At 36.6% G+C, this 12361-nt stretch overlaps 1 protein-coding gene across 1 annotated transcript in view; it reads left to right on the top strand.

The window, feature by feature from the left end:
• The window catches only part of MYBPC3 (myosin binding protein C3), a 60568-nt gene that overhangs the window by 15931 nt on the left and 32276 nt on the right, over nucleotides 1-12361 (top strand). The window contains exons 8-15 of the mRNA XM_054068172.1: nucleotides 51-95; nucleotides 2403-2459; nucleotides 7418-7441; nucleotides 8225-8391; nucleotides 9169-9301; nucleotides 9535-9537; nucleotides 9974-10098; nucleotides 10708-10813. Coding sequence (XP_053924147.1) covers nucleotides 51-95; nucleotides 2403-2459; nucleotides 7418-7441; nucleotides 8225-8391; nucleotides 9169-9301; nucleotides 9535-9537; nucleotides 9974-10098; nucleotides 10708-10813 — 660 coding nt within the window. The remainder of the gene's footprint in view (nucleotides 1-50; nucleotides 96-2402; nucleotides 2460-7417; nucleotides 7442-8224; nucleotides 8392-9168; nucleotides 9302-9534; nucleotides 9538-9973; nucleotides 10099-10707; nucleotides 10814-12361) is intronic.

Below are 12361 nucleotides of genomic sequence, written 5' to 3'. Positions count from 1 at the left end.
AAATTTTTAACCAAATTGTTTAAAGCTTTGTCTTTGATACCCTCACTCAGGAGCCTGGCAGGAGTGGGGAGACGGATGACTTCAGCCTTCCTCAGGTAGCCACTGTCTGTGTCAGGAGATGAATTCAAGTCTGACAATGAACTGCCTCTCTCTTCTAAGGAAAAGATAAAAAAGACCCACATCCCACCCAAACTAGCTGCATCTTAAATTATAAATAAAACATTGCTAATAGTATGTAGTATTTATTTGAGACAAATACATACAAGTAAGCAGTAATGTAAGATGAATGCGAATAATGAGAAGAGCAGTTCAATAGTTCAGTGAGAGGCAGATTCATCTACAGAAAAGGCATGTGCATGGCGAGTGGCATCTTCTCACAACTGTTAGAAGAAAAATGTAACTTGAGATTATACGCACATCCGCTCCCTCTGTTTTACGTATTTTCCTCTCTCCTAAGCACATCCTGACTAGAACTGCCACTGCTTACAGAAATGTGCCAACACACATGTACATGAAAATCTGTTGTTTCCTGGTACATTCTTCATCCTTGTAACATTATATTTCCCATCCTATCCCTTTTGGCCCAATATCTTCTACCACAATGAAAACAGGAACTCTGACATTAGACTTCACTCAATTGTTAAAGCAATTATTAGGGACTTATTCTTCTGTAAAGCTAATTATTGATTGCCAGCCTTTCCTGAAAATCTCATATAAGTACCACCTGGGAAGCAATAAGGTGACTAGTTATTCTCCCAGCTGTAGATTCTGTTCCTGAATATTTGATCACCAGAAGCCTTTTTTCATATTTTTTTTATACTAGTGATTTTTATGTACACTTTATGCCTGCAAACACTGAAAATCTGAAAGTAGGGAACAAAGTGGCCAAAAATACACTTTTCTGTTTGAGCATTATTCCCAGAAAATTACTCTTTCCAGTACTGTACTATCTTGAAAATAATCACAGAAGTAAAAATTATTGTTTCTCAATAAAAAGACCTCTTCTGCCAGCATATTCAAAATGACACTGATTCAAAAGTGCTACCTTGCATTGTCAAGCAGCACAAGAAGTCTGGCACTCACTTCTCTTCCATTTTGTTAGAACGCCCACCATTTATCTGTTGAGGCTGTTCTCCTACTTTTTAAAATATTTGTTCCTGCATTACTGAGTTTTCCTGACATTTTGGTTTACAATTCTTCAGACAGACTGATTTTCTCTGAAGCAACTGTGTATTGACAGAAACAGCATTATGGGCTATCACTACCACCAGTACAACTGAAAGGAATAATTTCTGTGTATGAAACAATAATGACATGTAAGGTGTTGCTCCTGGAACAACCTGAAAGCTGTGAGATGGCATCAGCACGTTCTTGTACTCAAGACAACATAGATGTCAAGGAGCAGCTGAACATTGGTGATGGGAGACCAACTGAGATTAAGAAAATCAATTTTGACTTTCTAAACCCTCTCTGAATGCAAAAAAGACCATTTTGCTAAGTTGAATAACAAATAGCCAGGAACACCCCTGTAACTCCCAATACTTTTCTATCAAACCCCTGAAGTGATTTTTTTTTAAGAATTAAACCCCAAGTAGTGATTTTAGTGACTTTATGCTAAGTTTTCAGAGTAGATATTTACTTCAGTTGTTCATAAGCACAGCTAAAACACCTTTGATTCAAAACACCAAAAATAACACTGTGCCATCCATCTGAGTTCACCATATGTAAGACACAGAATTATACTTCAACTCCTCCTTGTTGCTTCTTGTTCTCACGAATCAGTTCACCACAACACTGCTTGCCATGGTGCTTGTTGAACAACTACAGATTAGACCTCATCTCAGAATCAAATCAGATCACAAAATTCCTCCTTTAACCTCCCAACCATCAATCATCTGACACTCTTTTCAGTATAATGAATCGCAAAGAGCCTTAAGAAACAATTACAGCTGGGACAATACTAAAAGAAAAAAAAATATATTTTAGACTAAAAGAAGTTCCACAAAAAGGTTGGTTAAATACTGCCCCACACTGTAAACATTATCCACATTCCTGAAGCTACAGCTTTCCAAAAGCACTAATGATTCTGAAGGAAATCTTCTGCAATATCTTTATGATAATGAATACATTCAAGATCAATATGAACACCAAATTAACACCCTGGAGAACCTCATCCATAATCAGTACAGAATATAAGTTAATTACATATATTTCTTAAACCTATATGAAAATCAATATGGACAAAGAGCCTTAAGTCACTTTCTACATCTATGCTCATTCCAAGTCATTCTAAACCCATCAACTTCTTCCCTACAAAGATATATCATCTGCATAATGATATAGTCTCACAAGCTACTCCTAATTCCTTCTCAAACTAATCGTGGTTTTCTGCTATTATGCAGTACCGAGGGACATGAAGAAGGTGGAGAGTTTAATTTTAGTGCCCTACTGAAAAAGAGGTGAGTAAAAATCCATAGGCTTAGAGAAATAAAGTAACCGTCTCCTGCTGAACAACTCCGAAAACACTTAAACTAGTATAAAGGAAAGTTATGTAAATTCAGAATCCTTGTAGTTTTCCTAAATCAGTTCTAACTCATAAAAAAGTATGACAGTTGATTACAGCAGCTTCCTCAAATACTCAGCATTTGCTGCATTTTTGCTAGGTTTATACTGGAGGGGAGAAAAAAAAAAAAAAGATTGATCTTCGCCTAGCTAGAGAAGGCTGGAATTAGGGTAATTCCACCAGCACTTTTCATTTAAAAATTTCAAAACATGACAACAATTTACAATACCTGTCCATAATACTTTGCTACTGAGAGTTTTCTCTCCTAAATATTCCCAATAATTTGCAGCAGAGAAATGGGAGGACAAGTGTTTTTATTAGAAATCCTAATGTTACTATTGCACAATACAACTAAGCATTATGTATTATATAGCTGTTTATCTGATCTATATAAAAAGATAAACTCTTTTGTATTAATATTACGCAAATAGTTTTTACTCTTCTGATTCTAATTCTTATTTCTTATTTTTACTTTGACTTTTTTGGTGGAAATTTTTCTCCCATTCTTATCCTTCCTTGCCACAACTGTCTTCGTAACCTGTCTACTTCTGTTTTTCTCATTTTACCACCACCTTAATCTGGATGGTTTGGATTCCACTCCTGCCAACAGAGAGTAAGATTTATGTTTCATTCCATTATGAATGCATGGTTCGGGCTAAATATAAGAACTATTTGGTTTGAAATAATGCATGCATCTTTATCTTTCTTACATGTAGATTGTGACACAAAGTAGAGAGAATGAAAGAAAATTATCAGCTGCCAGTTTCTGAGTCAGAAATGCTTTTAAACGAGTAGTAGAAGTTAAGGGTAAAACATTCAATACAAATCAACATATTTCTCTGAATCCTTTGGTTTTCTTTTATAAGTAGTTTGAAATTGTTCTTTAATTTTCAGATTTTCTCAATAACCTGCTGTTTTAAATTCCAATTGTCATAGAAATTAGAATCAGAAAAATCACTTGCATAATATGCCTGCTGGTGCCTATCAAATATATGCTGTATGTTCCATCCATCCTTAAACATATTAAGGGAACGTATTGCTGAAGTAACTTATTCCATAAATGTACAGGTTTCTCTGTTACAAAAACATTGTGTTTCATTCCAAGTAAAGTTTCCATTTCTCATTATCATCGCATTACTCCAAGCACGCTTCTCTCTGTTTACTACTCCTGGCTGATCACTCTGTCATTCCAGCCCCTGGGGTTACTATGAACACTTGGCACTACACTCACGTTTTGCAAATCTAAACTTACTCAGTTTAAGTTTTCACAGTCAACTATTTGGGTGAATGTTGCTGTGAATCTGTGTTCAGTCTCTGCTCAAGTATTAGTATTGCAATTAATTAGAAGTGCTTTATCTTCACAAAGAGTAAAGGCTCATGCAGAGATAAAAAATAGCTTGGTTATGGAAGGTGATAAAATCACAATAGCCTCATATTTTACTCAGGTTAACTCACCTGGATTTCAGTGAGCGAAACAAGGTCACATAGGTGTATACAAAGCCCTGCATTATACAATACGCAATGTAGCCATCTAGATGTGAATTCTGGCCTTGCGGTAGCACGACAACCAGAACTCTCAAGGGGACTAGCTAGACAAGACAGAAAGTACGGCTATCAAACTTTCTATAGATGACATTGATATCAAAGTTTCACGTTTTGTCATGAACCCCAGAGACGCTTGAAACAAAAAACTCAATAGCATGTTCTTGTAATTGTAAACTAGGGAAAACACGCTTTCTGATTAATGGAGTAATTAAAAATGAACAGGTTTGGGACTCGAATATGGTAGTTGTACACATCCTAATTTCCATACAAAATATAAAGCAAAAAAAAACCTGTTGATGTCTTTTTAAAAATTTCAAATAAATGGAGGCCAACATGAAAATATTTGCATAATTTTGTACAGTGACTCCAGCTGGAATGAAGTGTGAAGTACTATGAGCCCTTTTCACAATGCCTTTCCTTTCCACTTTCATAACTAGTTTTGAGCAGTGGTAGAATTCTGAAAGTAGCAAAAAAACACCAGCATTTCCAAAATGCTCAACTTGTTGATCTAAATATTCATAATTTTTTAGACTAGCAATATAATTCATTAAACAAAGCTTTTATATTTCATTGCATTTTCTCAGTGGTTTTGACCTCTCTTAACTTACAAATCTCTGTTCAGTGAATTTTAGCTTACTAATAAAGTCACTGCTCCTAGGTATTTTTCATAGCCACTTTAGAGGTAATTTTTGGATCCCTCAGGCTTTGCACACCACACGTTGAAGGCCACACCTCTGTTAATGAAAATTCATCATAGAATGATGTATTCTTCATTAAAATAGAATAGAAAAAGGGACCATCATTATGCAGATTCGAATAGAATTGAACATTATTCTTTTACCAATTTTGCTTTTTTTAAATATAAATTATGAGTGCCCCTCAATCCAGAGGTAATGAACTTTCCCATTATAATAAAGAGAGTTTCATTTAACACTGTATCTCCTACCACTGTAATTTGATTAACCAGTGTTGACATACAGATGTCATGGACCAAGGAGAGGTCATTGGGAAGAGGAAGGGAACAGCTGTCATAGAACTATTAAATGGGATAGCGAGCAGAGACCTTGAAAGAGGTGACAGCTGACAGGGTCCAATCAGTTGACAGTAATGAGATAGGAAGGAACCATCTCTGATCTGTACTAAACTATTTTTAACCCCTCCACATATGTTTAAAACATATCAGCTGCATATTCCGTTTACAGCAGGTTCACTAAGCTACATCTTAATGCCCCCAAGTGCATAGTTAACCTATGAAGTGATTCCTTTAAAGAAGGATCCCCAACATCAGAGGGAGTAACGTAAGGGTGGGAGAAACTTCAGGAGACCAAGTGCTCTATCACTTTTTGTACATTGCGTAGTTCTCGCTGGTAGTGGAAGAGTGCAACCTAACTGTGGAAACTCTGTGTCTTTACAGGATCAAAGAGAATGTATTAACAAATATGAAATGGTGAATATGAGTACAGGGATGGAGAAATCTTTGCTCAGAGGCAGAGAAAGAAATTTTTGTTTTTCTTTTTCACAATTCAATGAAATGCTACACAAATTACAACCTTTAGCTTTTAGTACTGTTTTCCACACAACTTACAAGCCTATAATTAGAAAATATTAGTATTTCCAAGGAGGAGATTAAACACATGTTTATGATCAAATATTTTGTATTTCAGCTTGCGTGCACCAGAACAGTATTGCCAGATATAAAAGTGGGATGACACCGAGTAATGGAAAAGCTAAAACAAAAATTAAGGAAGTCTTCTCAGTTATGAGATATACTAGACAGTGGAATTCCAAATGGGAAGATTTTTTTCTTATGATGTATTTAAAAATAGCTCATACAAAATATTTTTAAACGTCCATGAATAAAAGTACCTGCAAATTTTCAGGTGAAGGAGTGTGTACAGATTAACATAGAGGTAGGCAGATAGACAGAGACCACCGATATTTATATAATGCTGAGGGAAAACAGTAACATTTTAATCTGTTAAGTCTTTCGTATTCCATATGATTTTATAGTTTATTTTGGCGTACACTTTGCTCCACAGAACATTAATTGTACTAGCACAAAGAACTCAGCACATCTTAGAAATATTACATATTCCTAGTTTTATGTACTCATATAGCTAGTCTAATTTACGTGTATTTAGAAATATTTTTAAGCTGCTCATTGATATGATCGGAGCAACCAGCCCCAAAACTGCTTATGTTAAAAAAAACTCTTGGTCTATTTGGTAACATAGTTAAATTTATCTGCCTTCTGCTAGGCAAAACTACAAACCATCTGTAGCTGCCCCAAACTAAATGATAGATATATAAAGAAGAGGATTCCTAACATGATTTGTGGGTGATGTTGATGCACTGTTATGACAAAGCCAATACTCTGTAGGCTGCATTTATCACAAGGTGTCCAGAATTTAGATATACCTATCAATTCAATGAGTGCTAGTGAGGGCTTAGTGCTTAGTGCTAAACCGCTCCAAAGCTAAAATATTGCATAGCATATTTCAGCTCAAACACAGTGATTGCCTCCCTTCTGTTCAAGAGCCATAAAGGTGCTGGAAAGCCCAAGACAGGACTGCAGTACTTTAATAAACGTAGCAGTCTCATTACAAGCAAGTCTTTTTAGGGGCAATTAAATTAGTATCAGAAATGTTTGGATGTAACTTCTGTCAAGACTGGCGACAGTCATGCTTTTTAAGTAGCAATATTTCTCAAAGACTAATGAGACTAAAGAATCCTCCAGTTTTCTTTGCATTACCTGCTGCATAACTTGTCTGCTTGCTGGGTTTTACCAACAAACACAGCTTCACTGTAAGGGTGTGTTCTTTTGCACTAGAATCTGCTTGGACAGTGATATCAGAAATGCAGCCACAAGAAATTCCTTTGCCTAAAGAAATTTTTAAGGAAATGTTACTTCTTTCATCCTTTTTCTCTTTACCAAAATGCAAACGGTAACAGGCAACAACTCCTTAACAGGTGAAGCAGACCTATTTCTTTCCTTGTAAGGTGATCAACCATAATTAGGAATAATTTTATTTACACTTATAAAATTTGTATTACACTTACAAAATAGATTGCGAAGTGGAACTGCACAAGGTGTGGGAAAGAGTTTGACTTCAATAGTGAAGAGCATTTTTCGTAAGCCTATTTCAGAGCTTTTGCATGAGGTTCTCCGTCTCCCTGTTGCTGAAGCATAGGCATGTTCTGCTAAAGATGAAATTTGTGGTTCTTTTGTATTAACATAATCCCTCTTTCTTGCCCATTGGGATGCTGCATGTTTTTCCAACCCATTCTCTGCAATATTCTGGAGTACAGCAGCTTCTTGCGCTCAGTAAACCGGTAAGGCTACACTAATTTCTTTTTTCTATTTATGATCTTTTAAATTAAAAATACAATGACAGATAAAGAATGCCTTTCCCACAGCCAGACAACCAAATTTTCGCTTGGTTTTGCTAAACCAAACATTAACTCTGTCTTAATCAGTAGTTCTTTGGTTAAACTATAAAACAGTCAGTCTATTGTAAATATTGTCTTGTTTGCCACTACTCACCTGTCTGTATCTTTATGTTTTATAGAGTACTACCTCCAATAATTGTCTTTACAATGGACAACAAATATTTAAATAACTTGTGATTAGTTTTAGTGAAGAGAAAAAAAATGCCCTGAGTAGAAAAGGACTTGTTTCTTATTAACATAAACCGACAGCCTTGTTTCTAAGGGATTCTCGGGGTATTAGTTCTGTTCCTTTCTTTGCCACATGTTTTGTGTATGATCATCACTGGAAAATAAGTTTGCTTGTGTTTCCATTACTAATTATCATAAAGAAGTTAATATTTTTTTGCTTTGGCTGCTAGAAATTAAAGCCTTCAGGACAGTAATTGGACATTAATTTAATAATTTTATAATGTATATATAAATAGAAGTAAAACTAGTCACCAGGTTTATTTTATTATTTTAGGTAGTAATATAACAAAAAAGTTAGATCGTAGAATTCTTTATTAAGAAATGCCAACAAAATGGCATGTTTTGCAAACAAAAAGCCAACACATAGCTTGCCAAGCCTATGCTTGTTTTCAAATCCTCTCAATAGCGGCATTCAGATAATCTAATCCCTTTCTGCAGAGGTGAAGCAAAACCTGAATCACAGTCTGATGTTGATGTCTGGGAAATCCTGAGGAAAGCTCCTCCTTCTGAATATGAGAAAATTGCTTTTCAGTATGGTATCACTGATTTGCGTGGGATGTTGAAACGGCTCAAACGCATAAAGAAGGAAGAGAAAAAGAGTACAGGTTGGCAAGCTGTATTTATTCTAAATATGTGTCCATATCTTCTCTGTGAGTTCATCACCCATTAACTTGAGCTGGACAACAGCCAGATACAAGGAGTTTGCTATTCCAGTTGTTACACCATCCTCACATGTGGAAAGATGATTACCAAAAATTAAAGCTATGCCCAAGCTACCTTGCTCTGAAACTCTGGATATTCTGAACCGTCTCATTTTACTCGTTTCTTCTGCTCTGCCCTTTATTTTTCCCTGAACATAAAGCTACAACAACCTCCACTCCCTCAGACCCAAAACTAGTCAGGCATCAGTGATACATTAAAGGATTTCATTTGCATTGGGATGATGTATTTGGAATTCTTGAGTAGTTTCTAGTCTTTTGAAGTATTAATTATCTAATTTTAACTATTTTGTTTTAAAAGTCTGACACAGAGAAGGCAAGCTGTCGTTCATTAGTGCTGAGATAATCGGTATCATTTTCCTGCATGGGCAGATACAGCTGTAACTCTGTGTTGAAGTACATACATCTGATAAAGAATATTTGACTTTGCTTATTGCAGTTTATATCACATGCTTTTCATGCTACTAGGGAATAACAGAAAACAGAACAGAGAAATGGTAAAAATACAAACAGGGATGCAGAAAGTGAGGAAGGTTTAAGATGATGGTAAACAACAGGAAAGAGAACAAAGATTTACTTTCCTGAAATAGAATGTAAAAACAAAAAATGTTAAGTATAAAAACCAAGATAGTATTCTTTTCTTAAAATCATTCTTCATCTTAGCATTCCTCAAGAGACTGGATCCAGCTTACCAAGTGGACAAAGGACAAAAGATTAAATTAATGGTTGAAGTTGCTGATCCTGATGCTGATGTAAAATGGCTGAAGAATGGACAGGAAATCCAAGTAAGCGGCAGGTAAATGAGAAATATGGGAAATCCAAAAATGGATGGGCTACAGACAGGACAAAGTGGAAAATCTAGCTTTTCTTAGAAAGTAAGGAATAAAATAGAGAGACAGAGGAGCTGAGAAAGAATCTACATAGTGCTTTGGCTCAGGGTCAGTTCACTGTTCTCACAACTGTTTCTTTTTCTTTCCTCTTCTCTCTATATCTACACATGGAAATGGATGCTTACATCTACCTACTTAGCAAGTAAGTCTTCAGATTATATTCTGATCTACATGTGTGTTTCTAGAGTTCAAAATTTCTTTCTTGTGCTATAGATATAATTCAGTGTAGCTTGTTTGTAAAACTGGTTTCCTATGATTTTGTGCTGAAGCCATGACAAGGCATTTTTAATGGCAGTCAGGTTGGTTATGAGGCTAGATGTTAGAAAAGCATCCAACACTATTCACAGGAGTTTGTATCTCTCACACGTGTATGAAGACTTCTCCATAATTTCCTATGCTAGTTTTTCAAATACTGCTGCTGTCACTGAGACAGGGATACAGGGCTTGAGTCTTAACTAATCTTGCCACTGGTATCAGAAAAAAAGGTAGGAACCTTTTTCCTCTGCCAGGCAGGGGAAGACAGCAATTGAGTCCAAGAGAGTTGCTCTGTAATAATTACATTTTTATTCTCTTTTCAGATATATTTTTGAGGCTGTTGGGACCAAGAGAATACTAACCATAAACCACTGTTCTCTGGCTGACGATGCAGCATATGAATGTGTGGTAGGGGACGAGAAGAGCTTCACAGAATTATTTGTAAAAGGTGAGCAATGGTTGCAAAAGGGAAGAGATCTCTCCTAGCATTTATCATTGAATTGCTGTCACCTTCTCAACCCTCAGATTAGTTAATCCTGTAGGAAAGGAAATTATCCAATATGCATACAAATTTTGATATCTATTGAAGTGGCTATTTCTCCTCCATTTAAATGAAGGAAAATTTTCCCTATAGGAAGCACAGGAAACAGTGTAGTAATAACTACCATTAATTCTCATTTGGAAAGTGATCTACATCTTCTCAATAGGCTAGAAACTTACTTTAAGAATTTTGTTCCATTAAGATAAACACATGCCTCAAGCTCTATGAACAGATCAAGTAATATAAAAAACTAATGCCTCCTCTAGTTTAGGATTTCAGAACATATATGAAACTGATTAATTTTGCGTCTGTGTTCTGTCTTGTGAAGCAAAAACTAAAAGGTAATTTGATAATATTGCTAAGGTGATCCAGCTTAGTAAGCGTTAAGTTCCAACACAGAGAGCATCACCATGTATTTGGCCAGTTCCTCCTGCGGAGTGCAGAGTGGTGTGAAATCGGCTTCTGGTCTTCAGTCTTTCAGGGCACTGGATTAGTAGAAGTGTTTTTAATTTCCAGAACCTCCAATCCTGATCACTCGCCCACTGGAGGACCAGATGGTGATGGTTGGAGAAAGAGTGGAGTTTGAATGTGAAGTGTCTGAGGAAGGAGCTACAGTGAAATGGTAAGAGAATAGAAAAGGGGAAGAAAAAAAAATAAAAATCTCACAATATTCCTCCCTGGGACATCTGGGACATTCTAGACCAGAGTTTGTGGACAAGAGTTGTAGAATAAAAAGGAAGAAGACATTCTTCATAACTACTTCCAGAAAAAGATTGATCCTTCTCCTGTATGTCAAACACTGAGGAGGGACTGGAAGGCCAGGAGATGGCAGAAAACAAATTAAATATAGATATTTTATAGTGTTTCTGGAATTTCTTGTGCAGTGCTTACAAGATGCTACCAGCTGTACCAAACAGTTAGCTTTAAAGTTTTCTAAATGCTTGATAGTAACTATGGCTAACTATTGGCCAGACTGATTAGATCTGTATTCTGCCGAAGTTGCTATACATTATGGAATCCTCTGGTCTCTTCAATTGCAGTGAAGGGAGGTTTTGTTTGAGTATTTTTTCTTAGGTAAAAAGTTAGTGTCTATTGAGACAAAGAGGAAAAGTCATTGACTTGTTTTAACCTGCCTCTTGTAGTGATCCTGCAAGGCTGGCCATTATGCCTATGCAGCAAGCAGGATTAAGATGACCAATATTTAGAGTATGGAGTTCATCTTACTGGGCATTCCACCTGAGCGGAAGCTGTAAGATTCACGCTGCTTGGGCAGGCACAGCAGGCAGTGCTCACATACCAGGTCTTACGCACACTGTTCTCACTTTGTTTCTCTACTAGATGAAATTCTCTTGAGCTTGTTAACAGCTTCAAGCACGTGGTTATCAACTGTTCCCTCAATGCCCATTACATTCCCAGAAAGTGCCAACTACTCATCTGCTCTCCCAAAGGAAGAAACTGAGAATTTAAATAGAGCCCCAGAGCTAGCACAGTGTGTGCATTACACTATTAAAGCCACATGCAGCAGCACGCACATGCTATTGTTCGGGAACTACTTACAGACGCCTGGTCACAAGAGATGGGGACAATCAGATCTGTCCCTTTCAGACCACAGTGCAGCTGCCACACTTTGATCCTATGCCTTTGAACAACTCCCATACATCTTGCAGAGTTGGTATCTGTGGGATGGGCATTTGGTGTGACAAGGCCAAATCAGCAGCTGTCTCAGCCTGAATTGCAGCAAGTGGTCGGAGAAACACTTCAAGTAATAGCAACACAAAACTGAGCACTTAGATATCTATTTTACTGGTTTTATTATGTGAGATTCAGTCATAGCCTTTGTCAATGAAGGGAGCATTTTGGACAATGTAGAGAAGTCTCCAGGGAAAACATGAAACACAGTACAGAGAAAGAGTTCCAGTTTTATGGCTCATTAGGGAAATGCCCAGTAGCTTAAGCCAAGTAACAGGCACTAACTTGGGGCACCTGTTATAACTCCTGCACCCTTTAAACCTGGAATATGAAATCATAAGCACATGAGCAAAAGCAATTATGTGACTTATATAGGACAGAAATAAGGCTTACAGCCTCTTAGGCATGACCATCAGACTTGGGTTTGGAGAACTCATTATGTGGGTCTGTTCATAGTAATCAGGAAAGAATGTTTTCTTGA

This window comes from Cuculus canorus, chromosome 5 (genome assembly GCF_017976375.1).
Source record: "Cuculus canorus isolate bCucCan1 chromosome 5, bCucCan1.pri, whole genome shotgun sequence".
Classification (NCBI taxonomy): domain Eukaryota; kingdom Metazoa; phylum Chordata; class Aves; order Cuculiformes; family Cuculidae; genus Cuculus; species Cuculus canorus.
Note: the sequence above shows the minus strand (reverse complement) of the source record. Positions and strands in the feature narration are given on the sequence as shown.